Below are 27476 nucleotides of genomic sequence, written 5' to 3' on the forward strand. Positions count from 1 at the left end.
CAGAACAGGGAAAAATAGCACACCCATTCAGGGTAGCAAGGCAATTATTTTTCCCAGTTTCTTGTTCCTCTTGCTGTTTGTGTATATGAGACTATGTGGCTTCTCTGTTTGGTGGGATAGAAGTTGTCCTATTACTTTTCAATATATGTAACTCTTCTTGTCTTCTACCTGCTTCAGGCAGTGTGGTATAATGGAAAATGGAACATGACCTTTTGTCAGACAAATCTGGTTTCAACCCCAACTCTACCATTCACTAACTCTGACTGTGGGCAAGTTACTTAGTCTTCATTTACAAAATGGAACTGGTAATTCAAACTACCTTTTAATACTGTTATGAATACAGAAAATTATGACTGTCATAAAATAAACAGTAAACAAATGTATGTTACCACATACCTCCTTCTACCTTTATTGTACCAGCTTTTCCTTTGGATGAGAATCTGGGAGAGTTGTGTTTTGAGGTTAACTAAGTTGCTCAAAAACTGCTCAAAGTTTTTAAGCTAATTTGAACCACTATCCTAAGCAGCAATAGTATTTAGGGTACAGCTCTAGAAACAGACCACCTGGGCACAAATCCTGGGGCAACTACTTACTAATTCTATGACCTTGAACAAGTCACTTAATTCTCACTGTACCTCAAATTATGACAATAGAATCCCCCCATAGGTTTGTTGTGAGGATTAATCTTTTTCAAAAATACTTTACAAATAATAAACACCTATCATTATTATTCTGAACAACATATTTCTTTCCTCTCTTTGTTCCATTTTTTTTTTATTCTCTCTCCCCAACTTGGCTGAAGTAAAGAGTAGGAACGCTAGAAAATGTTTGAACTTTAACATTTTAATTTTTAATTGAGCTTTCTACTTCAATCCCAGCTTCCCCGGGCGGCTGCGTGGCTATGTCTACTGGAAAGTCTATTGGAAAGTGGGAGGTGAAGGACTGCAGAAGCTTCAAAGCACTTTCAATTTGCAAGAAAATGAGTGGACCCCTTGAGCCTGAAGAAGCAGCCCCTAAGCCTGATGACCCCTGTCCTGAAGGCTGGCAGAGTTTCCCCGCAAGTCTTTCTTGTTATAAGGTAAAGTGACATCTCATTCTATCCTTCAATGAAGTTATTTTCCACTATCCTAGTTCATGTCCTTGTACAAATTATGCTCTTCTCCATAGTCCTATGTAACCTAACTAAAGTGCTCTGGAGCAGAGTCCTTGGCAGGGCATCACTGAACCTCTGGCATGAGGTGCCTCAGCCCCACACCCTGCACGTGTCCTACCCGAAAGGGCAGGCCCAAAGCCAGAACTGGCTCCTTCCCAAGGTCTTTTTTTCCCAGTAAGTTGGTGTACTATATGCCATACTGCCACCATGCCTATGATCCTCATATTCCTCTAATTCTTGCTGTCAAATTAATAGCTACAGCACTTCTTATAATGTGAAAAAAGTGTATATATATATTTACACTTTTACAAATATATATATTTGTGCATATATATACAAAAAATATATATGTATACACAAATATATATATTTATATATATACAAAAAATATATATACACTATATATATACACTATATGTATATATATACACTATATGTATATATATACACACTATATGTGTATATATATACACACGATATGTGTGTGTGTATATATATATATTTATTTATTTATATATATTTGGGTCTGCATCAGTCAGCTAGTTCCATAAGCAAACCACTAGATGCCACCTCAAAATTCGGTGGCTATGACAACAAACATTTAGCCTCACATTCTCACAGATCTCCAGGCCAGCTAGAGTTTGACTGATCTAATTTGGGCTTGAATGGTGACCTCTGCTCCCAACTTCAGGTCAGCTGTGCTGGGCTCCAGCCCTTCCTTCTAGGGCTCAGGCTGAAAGGGCAACAGCTCACATGGGTTTGTTGTTCTCATGGTATATCACTGGAGCCCAAGAAGGCAAGCCAACCACATAATAGCACATTTCAGGCCTCTGCTCACTTTACCTCCACTAATATCCCAATCAACACAGTAAGTCATATGGCCAAGCCCCATGCCAAGGTACAAAGAAGTATACTCCACCCACCAGGGGGCTGTGGCAAGACCATCTAATTATATTACAAGGAACTGAAGAATTGGGACAAATATAATTCATCCTGTCATTGTGCCATCATCTCTTCCTCCTCTTCCTCCGCCTCCTCCTCTTCTTCTTCTTTCTTCTTTCTTCTTCTTTTTCTCCTTTCTTCTTCTTTTGAAACAGCCCAAGTTCCAGGTTTACTTTTGCCACTTTCTGTCAATATTCACACACTAAGTGTGTGACTTTCTGTCAATATTCACACACAAAGTGTGAAACAAAGTGCAGACTGCTCTTTGGTTGTTCCTTGTCCAAAAATAGTGCTATTTTTGTGTGGGTCACAGTGTCTTATATTCAAAATTTCTATTGTTAGCACATTTCTTTGCCAAAGGCTACTCCCAAAGCATTTGTATGTATCCTTTACAGCCTTGCCTCCTGGTTCATTTTATCTTTCAAGGTCCTAGGAATACAGGAGAACGTGGATCTTGTTGGAATAGTTCCCCAGCCTGGCTGAGGAAGGCCATCCATCTGACCACAAGGACTGGCATCTGTGCTGGCCTTTAGTTGAATTGACACTTTCAGCAGGACCTGTCTGTGTCTCAGTATAAGTGCATTTACCTATGCCTTCACTACACCTTTAAGAATTCATTTCAGGGGCTCACACATGTGACAGTAATTGACTTTAGCACTACGAAATACTTTATGATAATACCAGAAAACAAATTAATATTATATTTTGCTAAGGTATTCCATGCAGAAAGAATTGTAAGAAAGAGGAACTGGGAAGAAGCTGAACGATTCTGCCAAGCTCTTGGAGCACACCTTTCTAGCTTCAGCCATGTGGATGAAATAAAGGAATTTCTTCACTTTTTAACGGACCCGTTCAGGTAATACTTTTAGAATGAGAATTTCTATGCTGAATTTGATGTCCTCTAGATATTCAAAATTGACATGTTCTTACCCTCTCTCACTGTTGGAAAAAAGACATGTTTTATTATCTAAAAGGTCATTTGGTGCTTAGCAGTCATGCAACATCAAGCACTCTTAATGTGCAGACACTATGAGGAATCTAAAAATGAATGAGATGTATTCCCTACCATTTGTTTAATAAAGTCCAACAGCAACGTATGGCAGAAAATCTAGAACATAGGCAAGGAAGGGCCTTGGGAATTCAGAGGAGGGAGGGCGTGTTTCTGGGAGTATAATCAGGAAAAAATATCATAAAGAAGGCTGATTCTTGGAAGGTAGGTATTATTTCAAAAGGCAAGATAGGAGAAGGAGAAGAAGCCAGAAAAAAAACAGAACATAAGCAAAGGAACTGAGACCAGAATATACAGATATGGTCAAGGAGAAATGAGTCATACAAATTAGCTAGAAAATGGGATTTGGATATGAAATTGCAATGTCCTTTTTGCCAGGGAAGGAGTTTGATCTAAAGTAATTAAACACAACCAAACAAAAAACAAAAACAAGGTGCATGTGTGTGTATTTATATCTATACACACTCACATACACGTGCATATATACATATATACACAGAGAGGAAGGGGTTTCACCATGTTGGCCAGGCTGGTCTTGAACTTCTGACCTTAGGTGATCTGCCCACCTCAGCCTCCCAAAGTACTGGGATTATAGGCATTAGCCACCACACCCAGCCCATTATCAGTTTTGATTAAGTGCGAGTCTGCAAATTTGTTCAATAATAATAAAGTCCAATTCTGCACTTTTGAAAGAGACTTAAAACAAAGCTTGCCAATTAGTACTTATCCAGCTCTAAGACTATAATGTTCTTTTCCTGGGAGGAAGGGGCCACAAAATACTACAAAACTGTGAAATTCTAATAAAAATCCTTTAAAAATTTAAAAATTTTTTAAATTTTTTAATTTTAAAAATTAAAGCAACTAGCAACATTTTCACTGTGCAACAAATAAGTTAGTGCTGAGTAGCTGGTAGCCTCCTGAAATGCGGCCTGACTCTCCAATTTGCCGTGGTCTCTAATTTATTACTTCTTGACCCCACTTCACTTGCTTATGTTATGTGCTCGTCTTATATTTACTCAAATAGCAATTGAATTAATAATCACAAGTCATGTGATCATCTTAATAGGTACAAATGCATCGGGTAAAATCCACTATTCATTCCTGGTTTAATACATAAATATACACTTATATACAGTAAATATAACTAATATGTAAATTCTTATTGGAATAGAAGAATAGCTCAAATTAATAGCCATATCACACTTAATGATGAAGCATTGTTAAGTGCATTTCCCTGAAAGTCAGAAAAAGATAAGGATCCCTATATCATCACTATTGTTAATCTTGGTTTGAAATTCATCTCCTGCACATTAAGATAAAAACAATATTATAATGTGTAAATGTTTATATATATTAAGCAGAGGAAAAGATAAATTATCAAAGAGTAAAAAATATACTATTTACACTTAAAACTAGACTACAAAAATACATCAAAAAAGGTAATGGCTATTATATCTCTAGGAAGTAAGATTTTGAGTGATTTTTAAAGTCTTTTCTTTGGGCTGGGTGTGGTGGTTTATGCCTGTAATCCCAGCACTCTGGGGGCCTGAGGTGAGAGGATTGCTTGAAACCAGGAGTTCGAGATCAGCCTGAGCAGCATAGGGAGACCCTGTCTCTATTTAAAAAAAAAAAAAAAAAGAATTAGCTGGGCATGGTGGCACACACCTGTAGTCCTGGTTACTCAGGAGGCTGAGTCAAGAGGATCACTTGAGCCCAGGAGTTCAAGGATACAGTGAGACAAGATAGTGCCACTGCACTCCAGCTTGGGCAACAGAGTGAGATGCTGTCTCTAAAAAATAAATGAATAAAATGTTTTCTTTGAAAATTTCCATATTTTCCAGATTTGCTTTTTGTTTTGTTTTGTTTTGTTTTTTGAGACAGGGTCTTGTTTTGTCACTCAAGCTGAGGTACGGTGGCGTGATTATAGCTCACTGCAGCCTCAACCTCCCAGACTCAGGTAATCCCCCCACTTCAGCCTCCCAAGTAGCTGGGACTATAATCACATGCCACCATACCCAGCTAATGTTTGTATTTTTTTGTAGAAACGGGTTTTTCCATGTTGCCCAGGCTAATCTCAGATTCCTGGGCTCAAGTGATTCACCTTCCTTGGCCTCCCAAGGTGCTGGGATCACAGATGTAAGCCACAGTGCCTGGCCCAGATTTGCTCTAATATAGCTTCTGCTGTGTTTTTCTCATCAGAGAATGTAGTTTCACTACAGTGTACTGGGAATCTAATGTAAAATACAATACCTGTGTTCCATAAATATTTATTTATTAAGCATCTATCGTAGAATTCAGGTATTCTAGACATCATTGTCCAGTGTTAGAAATTAATATACAAAATTTCACTGCAGACTGACCCAAGGCAATTTGTATACACTAAATACTAACTCTTGGGTTCTTTGTGAGGTGAGTGTTAGCTATTCCCTCAACCTTGAGAATAGATTATAACAAATACAAAATTCAGACCAAAATTTTCCACACATACAGACATTTGCTATGCAAACATTCATTGAAGCAGACACAAAACATTTTATACAACCTGTTTTGTAAGCTTGACAACATCCCAGCAACCTGTCCTTTTTGGTGTTTTAACTATCACCTTGCACAGGTTTACTTGAAGCAGATGTGGCAGCGTTCTGTGGCAGCATTCTGTTCCCATTGTAGTGAGTAGCAGGCCATCACAATCACCTGACCCAATTACTGGATGTGGGGCTGCTTAGAATCAAGCACTACTAAGATACAGGCTGTGGCCTCGCAAGATTCTAATATACTCTTGAGAAGTGTGAGAGTTTCTCTAAATATTTTAGCTAATCCCTGCATCTCAAATAACTTATATTTCACCAGTGAGAGCCCAATCCTACCATCATGCTGATGAACAAGCTTCCGATTTCACTGACATTAGCCCAGTTCTCACATTCATTCTGCTCATGACCAAAGCCTCCAGTGTGACTTTGGTGATCATGGAAGTCCTCATGGTGGCCACCGCTGGAGCATGGCCTTTCTTTTATTATTATTATTATTATACTTTAAGTTCTAGGGTACATGTGCACAACATGCAGGCTTGTTACATATGTATACAGGTGCCATGTTGTTTTGCTGTACCCATTAGCTCGTCATTTACATTAGGTATATCTCCTAATGCTATCCCTCCCCTATCCCTCCACCCCATGACAGGTCCCAGTGTGTGATGTTCCCCGCCCTGTGTCCAAGTGTTCTCATTGTTCAATTCCCACCTATGAGTGAGAACATGTGGTGTTTGGTTTTCTGTCCTTGCGATAGTTTGCTCAGAATGATGGTTTCCAGCTTCATCCATGTCCCTACAAAGGACGTGAACTCATCCTTTTTTATGGCTGCATAGTATTCCATGGTGTATATGTGTGGGGAATGGCCTTTCAAATACACCACCAATACTTCCTGACATGTAAGTTTCAAGCAGAACAACTTAATGGCCCTTAGATTTCAAGCTTGACACACACAATATCATACTATCCAGATAAAGTATTTTTAAGTAAAATGCTGACAGAAGCTCTAGATTCCAAGCAAGCGGTTAGTACGTCTAACTGGAACGAGGAGCCATAGATAAGTACTAATCAATGAGGTTGTAGATATTTGTGAGAAACAATAAATAGAAAACATTGGAATATCATATGTGATAGAAATTACCATTAAGAGCATCCATATACAGAACGAATTACACTAGGAAACAAAACATGAAAGGAAATTTTTATGATTTGTTTCTTTGTTTTGAATCACACTTGTTGAGCACTCCCTTCTTTAAAAAATTAATACATGTTCATTATATAAAATTTGGAAAATATAAAAATGGGTAATGAAGCAAACAATCACCTCAAATCCTAGCTCCTGATTATAAACATAGTAAACCCTTAGTGTAAACCCTTTCCATTTACTTACATCTCTACACATATAGCTCTTACAAAACCTATTTTCCATAGAATGTACTATGTTTAGTTTTTTTCTAATCATAAAAATAATGCACATTGAATTTAGAAAACAGAACAGCACAGAGAAAAAACAAATCTCCTTAATCCTTTCACTCATAGGAACTATATTTTATTTGTACTCGGATCCTAGCAGCTAACACAATGCCATGGTAAGCGACTGCTTTGTTTGCTTAATAACTTCTCCATAATAAAGAAATTGTTTCCCTGTGCTGTGCTTAGAGAACATATTCTAAAACCAAAATTGTAACCATGGCTTAAAGGAAAGAAGGAAGCAAACCCATGTATATTAAAAATGATTCTAAAGCATACTCTTTGAATGCCTTGGCTTTTTATTGCAGGAATTGACCTTTCTCAGCAAGATATCCATTGCCCAAATTGTGTATTGCATGCCAAGGAGTTAAGTCAGATTACTGCTGTACCTCTCACAATCTAAGTTCCACATCTCTATTTGTATTTCAGTGAAAAGGATTCATGGTGCACCAAATCATTAAGGCTCTAAGATCTTTGCAACTCTTAATGGCAGCCCAACAGGGAAAGCCATTGTAGGGCAAAAATAGCCATAGGATTAGAGAAGAAAGCCTTGTTTGCAATGCCATTGCTGCTGTGTACACTACCCCCTGTGATGTGGCATGAATGGATTTCGACATAAATCTAAGGCTTTGTAGAATAAGCACCCTCATCAAATAGTATTTATTGGGGCTTATGGCTGAGATACTGTTTTCCTTAGCAACCAAATGCAGCAGGAAATTTGATTGAGAATAGGAATTTTAACACAATTACACATATTAACCTTTTATGCAATCTCTTCTTAACCCAATAGTTTTAAAACCATATACTTAGTGCTTGGAGTACCAGGAACTTATAAAGAGAGAGAGGGAATCTCAGTTTGACTTGATTCCCCAGTTGTGATCAGATGCAATTTTTTCCTTCACATTTTCTAAAATCAACGTTGGAAGTGTGCAATGATTAATGTGATATCCAATTTCTTCTTCCCTTTATCTGCCTACAGCTAAACTAGGCCAAACCAGGAATGAGTTGCAATTGAGGAAATATTTTCCACTTCTGATCCCGCACAAAAAAAATACATACATGTCACTATTATTTTCTGTATTTATGACATGCTAGTGAGTTCTTTAAAATGAAGCTGAAATCTATAAATTTCTGTGTTCAAATGAAACTTATTTCTGAAATACAGTTTCAGAAAGTAGTGGAGATTAGAAATTTTGGACAATTGAGCAAACTTTTTTCTCTAGGAAACTGTTCTCTGAGGTGCAGCAAAGGAGCCAGAAATGGGCTTGAAAGCAGAGATGTTTCTAAGTGGAAGGAAAGGGAGCTATTAGCTGAGAGGAGACTGGGTAAGGGCTTGAGGAGCCTAGAAAGTTGAGGATGAACCTCTAAAAATGCTGCCAGTGGGAGCCTCTGCAATGCAGGTGACAAATGATCTTTGATCGTCTTCCTGGTTGTGTTGTGGATTGTGTAAAGAAGATAAAATAGCTAATGCTTACTTTAGGGAAACACAAAATTCTACACAAATTCACCAGGCCCAAATATATAATGTGCAAAGATTTGGGAGAAATGCAGTTATTTCCCCCAAGTAAATATGAGGAAGAAAACTTAACTGCCTCTCTATTTTAGCCATCTGGCTTTAATTGTGCTGTATATGCCAATTGTCTAGACCCTTTGGTTTAGAAATCCAGCACTCGGGCAGTATGATACACTCGGAAGCCTGTAAGAGAGCTCCGATGAGCTGAAGGCATAAACTGCAAATTCCTCTTGTAGCTACTAAATTTAAACTGGATTTAATTGTCTCCACTGGATATATCTTAGGTCCACAAATTGGTGGATCTTTCTCTATGAAAGAAAACAATATAACAATAAAAACCAAAACAGAACAGTCCTCATTCATATTCCATTGCATTAACTCAAAAACCTTGAGGTTGAAAAGATGAAAAAGTACTTATTGTTGTTGAAATATGAGGGAATTTTGAACAAAGGTAAGAAATGAAGAAAAGCAATTATTTATTAAAAAATAAGAAATTAGTTTAAAATTCTGTTTCAGCCTTTGATTCACTAGTACATTTTATTAAAATGCACTTATATTTCTCTGTAGACTTGTACTATATGTTCCATATATTCTGCTGAACTTGAGAGTATGCATTGTTTTTAGATCTGGAATCTACCCCTTCTCTAAAATGTATCTGTATTATACTTACAGGCATATTACATTTATATATATGTATACACACATATGTACTTATCATACATACCATGTACAAAGGTTAAATTATATGGAATATTATTGGTCTCCTAAAAATGTAATAAATTTTAGGAAATATTTTCAAATGGAGTTAGAGGCAGGGAAAATTTTCTATGCTTATATCACATCTACTTATGCTAGATATTTATCCCTGACCAGAGCATAAACGTATTTGAGGGGAAAGGATTACCTAGACATATGTTCCTGCCTCCATATTGCTTGTGTAGATAGTCTTCCTTGGAAGGCCTACCCTTCTTCCTCTTGGCCAATCTGAATACTGGCATTCAGATCATGACTAGAAAGAAATGTTAGCCATCCCTTGAAGAATATCTTTTGTCCTACCAACCTCACAAAGTCTTTCTTCATTTTCTGCAGTCCACAGTGACCTCTCCTTTCTCTGAACTTTTGTATCACCTAAAATGTATATAACTCATTTGATAGCTTTCATAAATGGTCTTTACTTTTTTGTTCATATATATCTTATCTCTCTATTTCATATTACATTTGAGGGTAGATATAGGTCTTATACTTCTCTGTGTCATCATTGTGCCTAGCTCAATGCCTTTTACATAAAAGTATAATACTTATAGGTGATAAGTATAATCACCTAAATTATTGCTTAATATATTTTTCTGATATATTTCTTTGGCACATAGGCAATACTCAAATGCTTGTTTACTTAAAACTTAATGGATAGTAGGAACTCAACTATGTTTCAAATATTGTTTAACAAAAATTTAGCCAAATCGTTCTGCATTTTAAGGAAGAATATTTGATAGTGTTATAGACAAACATTTTAAAGAAATGCCACTGTTGCCTTTGACTGTATCTGAAAATACTGTTTAATATTCAAGCACTACAGTAAAAGTCTTGGAATAATTTCCATTTTTTTCCTCTTAAAATTCAAAGTAGAATGGTTTTTGCCTTTCATATGAAGAAAACAGCTTAAAATGTAGTTTTAAAAGTATGGTATTTTTCTGTGGCTACCCCACATTAAGGGCTTAGTTTCATTTCAAAAGACTTCTTTATGTTGCTTGAAACTGTGCTTTTCAATTAGTGACGCACCTTAGACATGTGAGTGCTAAATATTTTTGCCAAGAATTGTCCTCGTATTTTTAACACTTGCTTTTTACATAGTGGCCAGCGTTGGCTGTGGATTGGTTTGAATAAAAGGAGCCCAGATTTACAAGGATCCTGGCAATGGAGTGATCGTACACCAGTAAGTTAAAACATTATTGTTTTAGGTAATATGGAAACACTGTTTGTTTCAATAACAAGTTGATTGTTAAAAAATACATTGACACCTAAAATTTATATGGAACCACAAAAGACCCTGAATAGCCACAGAAGTCTTGAGCAAAAAGAATAAAGCTGGAGGCCATCACACTACCTGAGCTTGAAAATACAACTCAAAGCTATAGTAACCAAAACAGCATGGTACTGGCATAAAAACAGACACATAGACCAACAGAACAGAATAGAGAAGCCAAAAATACATCCATATATTTATAGCCAACTGGTTTTCAACAAAGATACCAAGAGCACACAATGAGAAAAGGACAGTCTCTTCTATAAATGATACTGGCAAAACTGGATTTCCACATGCGGAAAAATGAGATTAAACCCTTATCTCATACCATATAGAAAAATCAATTCCAAATGAATTAAAGCCCTAAATGGTAGGCCGCAAACTATGAAACTACTAGGAGAAAACATAGGGGGAAAGCTCCATGACATTGGTCTGGACAATGATTTTTTTGGATACAAACTCAAAAACACACACAACAAAAACCAAAATAGACAAATGGGATTACATCAGACTAAAAAGCTTCTGCACAGTAAAGGAAACAATCAACAGAGTGAAGAGACAACCTACAGAATAAGAGAAAATATTTGCAAATTATACATCTGATAAAAGGTTAATATCCAGAATATAGTCATACATCACTTAACAATGGGATACATTCTGAGAAATGCATTGTTAGGCAGTGTTTTTGTGCAAACATCATAGAACATATTTAAACAAACCTAGATGGTACAGCCTACTTCACACATAGGCTACACATCTAGGCTTTATATTGCTCCTAGTCTACAAACCTGTAGAACATGTTACTGTACTGAATACTGTAGGGATTTGTAACACAATGATAACATAGAAAAGGTACAGTAAAGATATAATCTTGTGGGAACACATCTTCAATGGATGGCTATCATTTCTTTCTAGCCATGATCTGAATGCCAGTATTCACACTGGCCAAGAGGAGGAAGGATAGGCCTTCCAAGGAAGACTATATACACAAGCATATGGAGGCAGGAACATACATGTAGGCCATCAGTGGTTGACTGAAAGGCCATTATGCAATGCATGACTGTAGATAAGGAACTCAAACAACTCAATAGCAAGAAAACAACCTGATTTAAAAATGGCCAAGTGACTGAATAGACATTTCTCAAAAGAAGACATACAGATGGCCAACAGTCATGGGAAAAAATGCTCAACATCACTAATCATCAGGGAAATGCAAATTAAAACCATAGTAAGTTATCACCTCCCACCTGTCAGAATGATTATTATAAAAAAGACAAAAGATACATGTTGGTGAGGATGTGGAGAAGAGGGAACTTTTGCACACTGTTGGTGGGAATGTAAATTAGTACAACCATTATTGAAAACAGTATGAAGTTCCCTCAAAAAATTAAAAATAGAACTAACCACATGAACAGCAATCCCACTACTGGGTGTATATTCAAAGGAAGTGAAATGAGAATGTTTAAGAGACTCAGAGGGTGACTGCAGCACTATTCACAGTAGCCAAGATAGGAAATCAAGCTAAGTGTCCATCAACAGATGAAGGGATGAAGCAAGTGTGGTACATGTACACAATTGAGTACTACTCAGCCATAAAAGGAAAGGAAATCCTGCCATGTGTGACAACATGGGTGACCCTGGAGGACATTATGTTAAGTGAAAGAAGCCAGGCACAGAAAGACAAATGCCACGTGATATCACTGAGATGTGGAATTTAAAAAAAAAAAATGGATCTCGTGGAACTAAACAGTAGAATGGTGGTTTCCAAGAGCTGGGGCAGATGAGGTGGGGTACTTGGGAGATGCTGGTCAAAGCATACAAAATTTCATTTAGATAGAAAGAATAAGTTCAAGAGATCTGTTGTACAACAAGTTGGTTATAGTCAATAATATTTTATATTCTTGAAAAATGCTAAAAGTAGATGTTAAGTGTTCTCACCACAAAAATGATAACTGTGTGAGATAATGCATTTGTTAATTAGCTAAATTTAGTCAGTCCACAATGTATATATACTTCAGAACATCATGTTGTATATGACAAATGCATATACTTTTATCTGCCAATTTAAAAAATAAATACATTCACATATCATACAACCATTAAAATTATGTGTCTTTATTGAAATGAAAATAGAGTCTCATATAGGCAGTAAGGAAAAGACAAGTTACAAGTCTTCTTTTTATTTTTAAAAACCCATATGTATAGTCTCTCTATATATAGTCCAAAAATAGTAAAGCTGTAAATATAGTAGTCATATTTGGGTAGTATGAGTGATTTTTTTCTTTTTGAAATGGGGTCTCACTCTGCCACCCAGGGTGAAGTGCAGTGCTGTGATCTCAACTCACTACAACCTTCACCTCCCAGGCTCAAGCGATCTTCCCACCTAGCCTTCCCAGTAGCTGAGACCACAGGTGCATGCCATCATGCCCGGCTAATTTTTTTTTTTTTTTGAGACGGAGTCTCACTCTGTCGCCCAGGCTAGAGTGCAGTCGTGCAATCTCTGCTCACTGCAAGCTCCGCCTACCGGGTTCACACCATTCTCCTGCCTCAGCCTCCTGAGTGGCTGGGACTACAGGCGTGTGCCACCACGCCCAGCTAATTTTTTAGTAGAGACGGGGTTTCACCATATTGGCCAGGCTGGTCTCTAACTCCTGACCCTGTGATCCACCCGCCTTGGCCTCCCAAAGTGCTGGGATTACAGGGGTGAGCTACCGTGCCTGGCCACGCCCAGCTAATTCTTATATTTTTTTGTAGAGATGGGGTTTCACCATGTTGCCCAGGCTGGTCTCAAACTCCTGAGTTCAGGCAGTCTACCCATCTCAGCCTCCCAAAGTGCTGGAATTACAGGTGTGAGCCACCACATCTGGCCACAGGTGATTGTTTTCAAAGCTTTCTCTTTATACTGTTTATTTTCATTTTTATAGTGAGAAGCTGTTCTTTTTACTATCTAAATATGGAAGAGTTATACAAAAAATAAAATATATTTTTCTGGGGGGACTAGGTGGGGATGACAGAGTCTCACTGTGTCACCCAGGCTAGAGTGCAGTGTTGCCATTATGACTCACTGCAGCTTCAACCTCCTGGGTTCAATTGATCCTCATATCTCAGCCTCTCAAGTAGCTGGGACCACAGGCACATGCCACCACATCCAGCTAATTTTTGTATTTTTTGTAGAGATGGGGTTTCACCATGTTGCCCAGGCTGGTCTCGAACTCCTGGGCTCAAGCCATCTGCCAACCTTGGCCTCCCAAAGTGCTGGGATTACCGGCATGAGCCACTGTGCCTGGCCAAAAGTATCCTTATTGGAGGAAATTATTTGTTTGAAGAAACCTCTAAAAAATCCTTGCTATTATTCCACATGTTTATATTATAAGGATATATTAATGTAATAGTTATAGGAGCAAAATTATTCTCAGATATTCAATATTTACTCCAAATTACCATTGTGTCACCTCCTTTTTTATTCTTTCTAAATGTAAAACTCCTTGAGTTTATTTTCAAATTGGAGCATATCTGAGATTAGTTAATCAAATAATGAGCATTTCAACACATGCAAAAAAAGAAAAAAGTATTTTGCAAGCTTGATTCTCTATGACTCCAGCAGCGAACTTAATACACCATTAACCTCCACTTCTGAAACTGTGGCTTCCTTTGTTTGGAAACTTATGACATTATGACATTTGCTAAGTCCTCTCATGATTTAGCATCATGATACAAAAAAGAGATGAAAAAGTTTTCTTTCTGTGGCATATGAACACACTTGAGTGATTAAGGCTGCCTAAATTACATCTAAATTGCAAATATTTACACATCAGTCTTAAATTCTCAAGCCTCTCTTGTATTTTCAGGTGTCTACTATTATCATGCCAAATGAGTTTCAGCAGGATTATGACATCAGAGACTGTGCTGCTGTCAAGGTCAGTACAATGCTGGAAAATCTGCATATTTAAAACGTAAATCCATCATCATATGCAGTCAAGTAACAGATCCATGGAGTGTCTTTGTATGTGAAGCATGATGTTAGATGCGGTGAGAGGTAAGCACACCCATGGCCTGGCCCTCAGCAGCCTAACTTACACTTCATTTGAGAGGATAAAATTCATATTCAAGAAAACCTCTCTCATTACCATGCAGTAATAAGCTCCAAATGAGGGGGCTGAGGAAGGCTAATGAAATTCAGAGGAGAAAGTGAGTCCCATGGCCATTTTCCAGGAAGAGGTGGGACTTGAACTGTGACTTTAAGGATGGATAGAGTTTCTACAGATGGGATAGGGTAAGGCTTTCTCATGAGGGGATGGTATGAGAAAGTGGCATAAAATAAGGTGGAAGTGGAAGAGGGCAGTGAGGAGAACAGAATACAGATCAAGAAGTTCTCATTGGTGATGTCCTTGCTAACAGTATTAGGAAATCAGATTGATGCCACGTTAAAGAATTTCTACACTTCTTGATAGGCAACAGGGCATTTTTTAAAGTTTCTGAGTAGGGAGGGTCACATGAACTAAGGAAGGTATGAGGAAGATTCATCTTGAGACAGACGTCAAAATGCAACAGGTAAGATTGGAAGGCATAGAAGACCAGTTAGGCATCTTCCTTTACAGAATGCATTCATGTGTCCATTTCATAAACAGTCCAAGGAGTCAGCGAGGCACTGGGGGATAGAACAATGACAAGGTACAAAGCATAGCCGTCGTCTTCACAAAACTAAAGTCTAGTAGGAAATAAAGACAAGTAAACAAGCAATTACGACACCACTGAGTAAGGATTGTGACATGCGAAATACAAGTTTTATGCAAGAAGAAGAATATTATGAAAGAATAATAATGATGGTGACGGTGATGGTCTGTGGTGGTGGTGATGATGATGATGTAGCAGCTAACACTAATTAACTCCTTTATGAGCCAGCCACTGTACTAGGCATGTCACATATGTCACATAGCACATAAGCAATCTTGTGAGGTAGGCACTGTTACTGTATTCATCTCACATGGAAATTTGAGCTGTGAGTAATTTACTCCAGCTTACATGGAGTAAATTTAAACTGAAAGAACTTAAATTTACACCCATGTGTGTCTGGGTCTGGTACTCTTAACCACTATGCTATATGACTAGGCATTTATAGAAATAGAAAGGGTACTGATTTATGAGAAAATTGTATGTTTTAGTTTAGATATTTTGAATCCAAGCTAGCTGTAAGATGTATGCTATGGCAAGCTGAGATCAAGAGTCTTGAGTTGAAAGGAAAATGTATATTTAAAAAAAAGGGCCAAGAAGTGGATTTGGAGGAACTGCCAATATATAGAGTGAAAAAAGATGAAGATGGAGGAGACATCAGGTAATATCTTTGATTTATAGTCCAAGAAAGAGATTCAACAAGGTGGCTGACCAGAAATGTTACAGGAAGGCTGAGGCAAATAAGAACTGACAAAGCCACAGGAAAGCACTGTTTTCAAAGTAACTCTTCTAGTAATAAACTGTGTAGTACATGTCATTTTTATAGAATTCCCAACTTAACACAAGAAAAGGTGAAAACTTCAGAGAAGCTTATGGAATTTTTAGTAGTGTTGAGAACACTGGTACAATAAACTGTGTTCTAGGGAAATAGAGTTGCCAAGTATGGAGAGATTTGAAAATCTACCAAATAAATAAAGAGATACTAATGCAACCTGCATCAGGAGCAAGCCCAGCCAGGGCAGTGTTCTGTAAGGAAAATCTTACCTCACCTGCCACAGAACCCCCAGAAACTTGGTCTTAAGAGAAAATAGTCCAAGAAGTGATGGATGTCTCTCCCAAGTAATGCCTTCCCCTATCCTTTTTATCCTACTTGCTGACTGGAATTTGTAATGAGCCATCCTGGACCATGTGGAGAAGGGCAAAATCCTAGAAATGGCATGGTAACACCAGAGAAGGAGCCTGAGCCACTAAGGCTGGACTTTTATGTCACTTTCTGATCTAATTTCACCGCAGCTTGGTGCTTAGATACCTCTGAAATAAATATTCTAACAAAAATTGTCAGGTGTAGGGGAGAAAATTTGCATTTTGGACATAAACATGACCTTACAACATATTTCCTTTGTTAGCCCCTTTGAAGGCTCTTGCTCAGGGTATTACTGTTTAAATATTCCATTAATTCATGTGTTCATTTATCAAACAAATATCTTAGGTGCTAGAGCTAAAATAGAGATCAAAGTCATAGGGCTTACAGTTTAGTGTTCCATAAGGGATGTATCAACTTCAAAATATTCTGCAGTACTTTTCCTCTTTTAGGTATTTCATAGGCCATGGCGAAGAGGCTGGCATTTCTATGATGACAGAGAATTTATTTATTTGAGGCCTTTTGCTTGTGATACAAAACTTGAATGGGTTTGCCAAATTCCAAAAGGTAAGTGGTAGTTATTCCTTTTCACAACCTTCTCATGTTAACATTGTGAATGCTCAGCTCAAAGTACCTAGGGGAGCATTTTGATCTATAATTCTAATGTCTAAAAGCCTATGATTATGCAATTAATATGTGGAGCACCCCCTGCCTGACTCTGGCTTCTAGTAGAAGGCTTGCTTATTGAAATTTGGTGATATCTTACTCTTTGATCATGGAAGAATTTGCATAGAAGATAAAATGTAAGGCTGATTTAGGGAGATTAGATTTTGGATGAAATATTATTTTAAGCAAAAGGAGAAATGTAGAATCATTTTAGTTTTTATTTTGATGCGAAATGAAAAAAAAAGATGATCTTGGGAAGAATAAGGCAGAAGTCAAGAAATAAAAATTGGGCAGGTCCCTGTAAAATTTAGAAGCAATTTTCAATGAACTATAAAACTGCTAATACTTTATATAAATTCAAATTTGAGAACCCAGTTAGATTGATAGTACAGCCTTTGATAACAGGAAGGAAAGTGGGGAGAAATGTAGATACCATTTTACTTTACTTTTTCCAGGAAAACATGAAATATTAAGAAAAATGTTAAGAAGATTTTAATTCTCAAATTATTATTTTTTTTTAAGACTTTTTTTTAAGTCTTGCTCAGTCTCCCAGGCTGGAGTGCAGTGGCACAATCTTGGCTCACTGCAGCCTCTGCCTCCCAGGTTCAAGTGATTCTCCTGCCTCAGCCTCTGGCATAGCTGGGACTACAGGCACCCACTACCACACCTAGCCAGTTTTTGTATTTTTAGTAGAGTGAGGGTTTCACCATGTTGGCCAGGCTGGTCTCGAACTCCTGACCTCAGGTGATTGGCCCACCTCAGCCTCCCAAAGTGCTAGAATTACAGGCATGAGCCACCGCACCCAGCCTCAAATTATTTTTAAGCAGAGATTGGCTGTATTAAATTAATCAGCAGAAAACCCTTAGAAGGTTTTTAAATAAATCTTTGAACTGAATGTAAACAGATCATTGAAACTAAAGGTATATCCTCCTACAAGTTCTCAAAGAACCCAAAGTTCACATCGTGGAACTGCCTATTAGAAGATTGTTTTTCCTAAAATAGTTAAAAAGAGCTTCAGATGTGACATCAGGTAGTAGCGAATCTCTTTCACAAAGGCAAACTGTCAAACCAGTTGTGAGGGAGAGACAGTTGTGTTGATGGGTTTTTCTAAAGGATAAATTACGCCTGAGTTATTCTTGATTATTTTATTAAACCCAAAAAAGGGACAAAGGAAAACCAGTTTGGATATCCTTTAAACAAGTGGAAAAGTAACTTGTACATAATTAATTCGGACAATGTCTCTGTTTTGAAGCGTTAATATGAGCCTCCCATTACTCTCTGGCATTTGTTAGCATTCCACAGACAGTGTCATTTTTCCAGCCAAGGTGCCCTCAATGGGAGCTGCTGCCCCCACCTCCTGTTTGAGCAGAGGAACAGACCCCAGAGTTTAAACAAGGGCAACCTTAGAAATGGCAAATTAGTCACCACAGGAAATAGTATGAAGGGCATGTGGAGGTGTATATATATATATTTTTTAATACATATGTTTTAACAAGAGAGAAAGGAATTAACCCACTTAAAAATAGAAATCAATTAATCAAACAAATCTAAATAATTCCACCTCCATTATCCCCATGCAGAAAGAAAATAAAAAACTAAACTCCTGTTCTCAGACTGTCCCAATCACTTGAAGCAATCAATGATTGCTTGCTCCAGGGTTTAAACGTTATGTTCACTCTTTTTTGACTGTACCGTACCTAACCTTCTAAGTTACGATGTGATGCATTCAGCTGGTTGGATATTTTCTTGGTTATTAGAGCAGCCTAAGTTTACTCAACTTGTATTCATCTGTATTTTCTGGTTTTCTTAAAGAAGTTTTCGTCTTATGTATAATGAATCACCATGCCTCTTCTCTGGCTCTTGCCTTTTTATTACTTGGTTCTAATTAATCCTCTCTTCCCTAAAAGAGATATTTTGACAACCTGTAAATTTGAAGTTACCTCAACCACAGTGGATATTTGTACTTTTTAAATATTCTTTTTTTAATTGAGAAAACTGTGTCAAAAATAAGGCTCATAAAAGTGTTTTTAGGAAAATTACCTATGATGCCATTACCCAGACATAGCAATTTTTATTGTATTTCTTGATACCTTGTACACACATGCATGTTTGCAGTCTTGTATAAAAAACACCTTGCATCCTACTTTTCTCACTAATTTAAAGATATTTAAAGGTTAGCCATAGCTTTCCCTCCCCCACACACAAATAATCAGAAGTCTTTGACAAGATTACAGACAAGAAACTATGTACATTTTGAACTGACTTGCAACATTATTGTTGGAAATTATCCGATACAAATAGAATTGGCTCAGAGAGAGACTAAAGATGCTAGCTATTCAGGCAGTCCTCTGACTCAGGTCTTCTGATGCCTGCCTGAGGCTCACATGCCACACCAAAATTAAGACCAGCTATTTGACTCTGTAATTTCTAAGATTAAGCAAATGATGTCTTTGACTTGAAGCCAGTGTGATCTGTGGCCAGAATGAAAAGGGGGAGGAATGCAATAGGCTCCCATGGGGAACTGCCCTGTGCCTGGCCCTGTGCTGGCCGCTTCCTCCAGGGCATCACACGTGACCTTCACTCTCTGTGAGTCAGGTAACCATCTAGTTTTCTTAGAGGAGAAAATCAAGGCTCAGAGGGGGTTAAGCAACTCATCTGAAATACCACGGCAGCCAAATGCATAAGGGCATTTGCACACTGACCCGCCCAGCTTCCAACCCAGAATTCTGTGTAGCATGCCATTATTTCCTCCGTTTCCATCTGGGAATCCTGAGTGACTTTTAATTATTTTCCTCTCAGTTTTGTCTCATCTTCTCAAAAGGTTCAACATTGGAGCATTGTACGTTGTCTCCAAGGATATCTTGGAAGACAATGAACTCTATCAACCTAAGTTTACAGAATAGTTAACTTGTTTCATTAGATGGAGAAGTGGTTCCTGAATAACTTCCCTTTACAGTGATCATTATTTTGGTTCCTATTTCTTATGCTTCTGTGTAACACATACAATATCATTATTTACTTGTTTTTACTTTTGAATTCTTAGCTGTATTTTATCCATCTGTACTTCTTTTGTGACCTCTGTGACACAAGGTAAAAAGACTGCTAGAAATACTTCATTAATATTTAACAGATCTGTGTTTTGGATTGCTCCTAAAGCAGGTTTAGCATTGGCCCCACAAAATACAACTAACGTGATCAAAACGTGAAGTGGCTTGGCCAGAAATGGACGAGCCTCAACAATACTGCAAGTCCTTTTGAGCTACATTAAAGGCCCTACTTATAATATACCCTGATCTGTCATGGAATACTAATGCCACTTGCTTTCTTCCTCATACAGGCCGTACTCCAAAAACACCAGACTGGTACAATCCAGGTGAGTTAAGAAAACTGAAATTTAACCAAAGCTGCTTTTACCTTGTCACTAATGCATTCAGTTAATTATTTAAGTGCCAGCTTCTTCTCTATACATCTTCAAGTGAGACAAAATTTCTCCAGGCAAGGAAGGTGAGTGACTGGTATGGGATGAGGTGATGAGGGTGGCTTTTTCCTTCCCTGTGAGTGCAGGGGAGTGGCAGAGTCACTGGCTCAGGAATCTCTTGTTCCTTGTAGTCACTACTGCCCCAGCCAGAGAGGGCCAGTAATCTGAATTACTATTTATAGTTTTGAACACTAACTCATGCTTAGAGGACACAGTTTGCTTTGCATAGTCATAATTCTAATCTTTTTCTTCTTCTTCTTCTTCTTCTTCTTCTTTAGAGCGTGCTGGAATTCATGGACCTCCACTTATAATTGAAGGAAGTGAATATTGGTTTGTTGCTGATCTTCACCTAAACTATGAAGAAGCCGTCCTGTACTGTGCCAGCAATCACAGCTTTCTTGCGACTATAACATCTTTTGTGGGACTAAAAGCCATCAAAAACAAAATAGCAAATGTAATTTAAAAGAATATATTTTAAATATATTTCTTATTTTCGTATTTATTCCATTTAAAAAATTACAAAAATTTCGACAAAATCCGCAAAAGTTAAATTTTTCTTTAATGCAAAATCTGCCTCACAACATCCAAATTTGTTTCATGTTAGAAAAATTAAGTAGAATTGCTTATGTTTTAAAATATACAAGATTAATAATAAATGTCACTTTATAAGGTAAACATCAGTAGATAATATAGATCATTCTAATTCCCTGTCACATTTTTTACTAAAAGTCAACTTTATAGTTAATTTGAGTTTCTGTTTCTACTAATAAGTAACTTTGCAAAATAGTTTTTGGGAAGAAAAATAATTTCTGTATTTTCAAATTTATAATTAATTGCAATAGGATACTGTATGCCCACTTAAAGTATTAGTCTAATTAATATATGCCCGTAATTACAGCTACCATATTTCCTGTACCCACAATAGGATCTGTAAGTATACTGAGAGTTTTCAACTACTCTTTGGCAAAAGGTCCTAGTTTGTGTAATTTTGAAATCTAAGTAAGGAATGTCTAGAAATTATAGTGGTTAGTGATTATAGTAAGGCAAGGTATTTCAATCAAAACCCTCAAGGAAGCTCAGCACATATAAGGATGGATGTTTGGCTTGTTTTTCAGCTATCTGGTGATGGACAGAAGTGGTGGATAAGAATTAGCGAGCAGCCAATAGATGATCATTTTACATAGTAGGTGACATCATTGATTCTACCTTTGTAAAGTTATCACTTAAAAGAAGCAGTTCCTTTTACTAAGTGAATTTCTATTTATAAGTAGTTTGAATATTAATCCATAAACTGCCTAAATTAGAGAAACCAAGCTTTTTTGCATGTTAGCATCAAGAAAAAAGGGGTATAGAGTAATGGTATTAACATTAAATTTAGAAATAAAACAACTTACAGTAAAAAGAAAAAAATGGAACACCTAATTACATTACGAGTTGTCAAATCTGTCATTTTCTTTTAGCTCACGATATCCATGGCACCGCTTTCCTATGACATTTGGAGAGGAATGCTTGTACATGTCTGCCAAGACTTGGTTTATCGGTAAAGTTAATTCTAAATCCTTTAATGCTGATTATGTAATATGTGAAGTTCAGGTTCAGTTTCTAGCTTAATGTTGTTTTTCTTTTGATTATATGTTTGGTAATTTCATCTTATTCTGATTTATTGTTAACAACAATAGCTCAAATTCCCGATGCAAATAAAGGTACTTTTCACTGTGAATATTTTAACTTCTTTATCCTAAAGCAGTTACTTAGTAATAAACTTGCCACTTTCCTAATTGATAAATGTCTAAGCAAATTTTCAAAGATAAGCAGGCAGCAGTTCTAAAATATAGCTTAAGTCCCCTCCCACTGATTACACTGCCCCTTCAACTCTCTTCCTACCTTCTGCCTTCACCCTGGGGTGGTATGGTAGTCACACAAAATGTGTGCCGTTTCATAGAGAGTATTGGTATGCTGTAACCTACTGATAAAAATAATCATAGAAGACAGAAATGGCTAGAGAAGAAAGGGAATATATTTTAAGCATTTAGGAAAGATTGATTTCAAGAGCCTTTCTTTACTACTGGGTTGCTTTTAAAACGTGCTGACTTGGCTGGGTGCGGTGGCTCACGCCTGTAATCCCAGCACTTTGGGAGGATGCGGCAGGCAAATCACTTGAGGCAAGGAGTTCGAGACTAGCCTGGCCAACATGGTGAATCCCCATCTCTACTAAAAATACAAAAATTAGCCAGGTGTGGCAGCATGCACCTGTAATCCCAGCTTCTTGGGAGGCTGAAGTACAAGAATCACTTGAACCTGGGAGGTGGAGGATGCAGTGAGCCAACATTGCACCACTGCACTCCAGCCCTGGGCAACAGAGCGAGACTCTACTTAAAAAAAAAAAAAAAAACACACACACAAAACGAAAGAAAAATGTGCTGACTGAAAAATTCTCACCATAGTAATCCTGGCTTTTCATTTCTCAGACTTAGGTAAACCAACAGACTGTAGTACCAAGTTGCCCTTCATCTGTGAAAAATATAATGTTTCTTCGTTAGAGAAATACAGCCCAGATTCTGCAGCTAAAGTGCAATGTTCTGAGCAATGGATTCCTTTTCAGAATAAGGTAAAAAGAGAATTGCTACATTACGCAACAATGATTGCTTCCATGCTGGTTATATAGCCTATGGCAGAATGGCAACCCATTAGTGACAACATCACTGAAATAGACTCTGCATGTTTCAGGATCCCACCTGGCCCCCTGTGTTGCCAGAAACCATGGATGATATCAAGAATTAACTCTCAAGTTGGTCACAGGTCTTTTAAAGTGCAGCATTTCTATTTTGTTGCTACTAACACTTAAATTGCTTTAGTTGACCTGTTGATGGATTGGGATGCATTGAATAGTCAGGACTGTCTCTATGGCCTTATAGGAAACTGACTTAATTTCTGGCTTGTGTTTTCTTTTTCCCCTCAAGGAGAGTATCCAAGCAGCATCTGCCAATCAAATTAGACCAGGATTTACAAACTACTTTTTGGGGACTACACATATGCTACAAAATGTTAATCATTGATCTTGCCTCCAAATGGGGGTTTTATGATTAAATAGGTTTGAGAAATACTGCATTCTGTATCTGCCTCTTTGAGATGCATAATCCATGTTGGTATATGTATGTATTAGGAAATGCATTTGGCTTCCGAAAAGAGGTTGCTACAGTATGTGAAAAGATTTATTCTGTCACATTAAAGACATTTGAAGATAAGCAGGTTTGTGTGGAAACACCATGAAGTCTTCAAAATCAGGCGTCTTTTGGTTTTGCTCTGCCATCCTTAATATAAGGCTTCCGAGCTTAAATTCAGGGTGTTCTCTCTAGGGTCTTTTCTAGAAGTCACCCAATGAGTTTGTCCACATCGGGTAGCTTGGCTCATTGGCCACTCCAGTCTATAAGAAAGCTGAAAAAAAAATTTTTTTGTAAGATATTTCAAGGAACACAATTTGGGACATACCACTCTACACTAAAGTGATCATAATGTGAAAAAGGAAAAAAAGAGATGTGTATGACAGCTGAAAGCATCTGTAGTAAAGTTAGGGGTACATTTTAACTTTTTAAAATTAGGACAATCTTTTTAATTCCTCAAGGTAATAGTACTGTGTTAATTTGCATAGCTGATATAAATTTGAATTAAAATATCCTGCCAAGAGAGAGATGAATTTTTCAACAGTGTTTCTTGACATAAGGAGATGATGATTAAGGACACAGATTTTGAAATTAGGTGGAACAGAGTATAAATACTGACCTTACTATTGTGTGGCTATTTCACTTATGGATCAAGTTATTTAATGTCCCTGTGCCTCAGTTTCTCCATTGTGAGAATTAAATGAGATAATACTATGCAAACTGCTTAACACATAGGAAGCACTCAATAAATGAGAGATCTTTAAATATATATATTTAAAGATATAATATAAATATATATATTTAAAGATATAATATAAATATATATATTTAAAGATATAAATAAGATATAATATATATATTTATATATGTTTTATAAATATATATATGAAAGTTTGAAGATTGCTCTTCAGTTGTTTCAATTGAGAAGGTAGCTTGAGCCTAGGAAGCTCAAGGTTACAGTGAGCTATGATTGCACCACTGCATTCCAGCCTGTGCAAGAGAGAGAGACTCTGTCTCTTAAAAAATTAAATAATTAATGAGAGCATAAACTTGAATTCTTATGGTACTACATTGCAAATTACCATATCTCACAGACTGAAAATTATCAGCCCTCTAAAAGATGAAGCGTTTTACTTCCTATGTGAGTGTTCCTGTGTCTGGAATCTCATGCTTCACATATGTCTTTGTTTGCAGTGTTTTCTAAAGATCAAACCAGTGTCTCTCACATTTTCTCAAGCAAGCGATACCTGTCACTCCTATGGTGGCACGCTTCCTTCAGTGTTGAGCCAGATTGAACAAGGTACTGGAATTATTTGGGAAACATGTTTTATTCTGATCTGGGGCCAGGTTAGTTTTAGGAGGCTATGGGGAATTAACATACAAAAATTCTTATTAAAATTCTTTTTTTATGGAACAGATAAAAGACTATCTTGATAGATAAGCAAAAGATATTCATTCACATTTTTAGTATATCTTTAATTTGAATAAATCAAATGCTTTTTAAAAATCTCTTTCTAACAGACTTTATTACATCCTTGCTTCCGGATATGGAAGCTACTTTATGGATTGGTTTGCGCTGGACTGCCTATGAAAGGATGAACAAATGGACGGATAACAGAGAGCTGACGTACAGTAACTTTCACCCATTATTGGTTAGTAGGAGGCTGAGAATACCAGAAAATGTAAGTTTTTTTTTAAATCAATACTCTTCATACCTCTGTGAAATAGTTGAGTCTTTCATACATTTTTGGACTAAGAGCAAAGCCCCACTGTATTATTCCATTTATATGAAATTTCCAGAATAGGCACATCTAAGATAGTAAGTAGGTTAGTGGTTGCTAGAGGCTACGGGGGATGGAAGGATTGAGAATAGTGCCTAAAGAGTATGGAGTTTCTTTTGGGGATGGCGAAAATGTTCTAAGATTTATGGGGTGATGGTTGTGTAACTCTGTGAATATACTAAAAACTATTGAATATGTACTTTAAATGAGCGAATTGTCTCATATATTAATTATAGCTCAGTAAAGCTGTTACAAGAATGACAGGTGCCTCCCCAGCCTTCTGGTGGATGTACTGGTTTTTCACAGTAGCATCAGATTCCATAGCACTTATTTCATAACCATATAAAACCATCACGTAGTGAGTTGTAAATAGAAGCAAATACAGATGTTTTGCTTTACATTTTGGGACTTTGGGCTCTCAGCCTCAGTCTCCTGAGGCAAAAAGTACAAAATTGGTAACTGGTGATCATTTTTCCCCAAGAGCTAAATATAAAGAAGTCAGAGAAGGGAAGAGGGCATTATATTGACAGTAGTTATGCTGACAACACAGTATTACCGCCCACTGCTTCTGTTCTCTATACGTTCTGGATGCAGATTACCTTTTGCACAAAGGGCAAAGATTGAGAAATTAACATAAAAGTCTAATTCCAAAAGTATGTCTTAGACAGTAATCAACTGATATTCCTGACATAATGTTACTTTGCTCAAAGTTGATGTTGGTAGCAAGGGAAGTTCTCAATCATGAGTAACTATGTACAACATAAATATCAAATTATTACTTGGTTATTATAGAAGATGTGGAAGTTATAGTAAATGCAGCAATGAAAAATGTCAACCCTAATCTTAAACTTAAGACAGTTTAAACTTTTAAGCATAATCTATAGTAAGAACTACATTTAAATCACCATCTAGTACATAGATATAGATATAATATTAATTGAAACAAAAGTTTCAAGAAACAATACTTACCCTTAGAATTTATGCACTCTGATATGTTCGTTCTCTTCTATTTTGTTCCATTCTCCTGTCTTATCCTATCCTTTACTGTCCAATCCTACTCTCTCCTATTCTGTTCTATTTCATTATCACAAATATTTGCCAAAATCCACTTAAGTGATTTCATGATATACTAAATGAGTCTCAACCATATTTGAGCCCTAGACTAGGGAATTACAATGAGTACTTGAGCATCTTTTCTTCTAGGGCTTTTCCATACATTGTTTTCTTGATATAAGTGAGATCATAGTATATATATTATTACTCTGCTTTTCTCAGTTTGTATTATATCATAAGTAGTTTCTTCAGCCATTAAAAGATCTACTTGATAAGCATTTTAATGGTTGCTGGGGAACAGGTGTTGTTTGGTTACATGAGTAAGGTCTTTAATGGTGACTTGTGAGATTTTGTTGCACCCATCACCCGAGCAGTATACACTGCACTCAATTTGTAGTCTTTTATCCCTCACCCCCTTCCCGTCCTTTCCTCCTAAGTCCCCCAAAGTTCATTGTGTCATTCTTATGCCTTTGCATCCTCATAGCTTAGCTCCCACTTATTAGTGAGAACATATGATGTTTGGTTTTCCATTACTGAGTTACTTCACTTAGAATAATAGTCTCCAATCTCATCCAGGTTGCTGTGAATGCCATTAATTCATTCCTTTTTATGGGTGAGTAGTATTCCTCCATCATGTATATATATATACACACACACATATATACACATATATATACACACACACATACATATACATCTATATATACACACACACACACCATATATAAATACACACCATATATATACTATATATATATATATACACCACAATTTCTTTGTCCATTCATTGATTGATGGGCATTTGGGTTGGTTCCACATTTTTATAATTGCAAATTGGATTACACAATATTTCTTGATTGATATGCCATCATTTACCTAACCAGTGCTGG

General features: G+C 37.0%; 1 protein-coding gene across 2 annotated transcripts in view; it reads left to right on the forward strand.

Moving 5' to 3' along the window:
• LY75 (lymphocyte antigen 75) overlaps window positions 1–27476 on the forward strand; it is a 101909-nt gene that overhangs the window by 27874 nt on the left and 46559 nt on the right. For both annotated transcript variants that reach the window (XM_032755595.2, XM_058441718.1), the window contains exons 12-23: window positions 879–1078; window positions 2809–2951; window positions 10464–10545; window positions 14484–14552; window positions 16900–17014; window positions 20451–20486; window positions 20870–21045; window positions 21707–21774; window positions 22052–22131; window positions 23060–23199; window positions 24947–25052; window positions 25274–25434. In XM_032755595.2, the coding sequence (XP_032611486.1) occupies window positions 879–1078; window positions 2809–2951; window positions 10464–10545; window positions 14484–14552; window positions 16900–17014; window positions 20451–20486; window positions 20870–21045; window positions 21707–21774; window positions 22052–22131; window positions 23060–23199; window positions 24947–25052; window positions 25274–25434 (1376 nt within the window). The remainder of the gene's footprint in view (window positions 1–878; window positions 1079–2808; window positions 2952–10463; window positions 10546–14483; window positions 14553–16899; window positions 17015–20450; window positions 20487–20869; window positions 21046–21706; window positions 21775–22051; window positions 22132–23059; window positions 23200–24946; window positions 25053–25273; window positions 25435–27476) is intronic.

Source organism: Hylobates moloch, unplaced genomic scaffold (assembly GCF_009828535.3).
Source record: "Hylobates moloch isolate HMO894 unplaced genomic scaffold, HMol_V3 SCAFFOLD_1, whole genome shotgun sequence".
NCBI lineage: Eukaryota > Metazoa > Chordata > Mammalia > Primates > Hylobatidae > Hylobates > Hylobates moloch.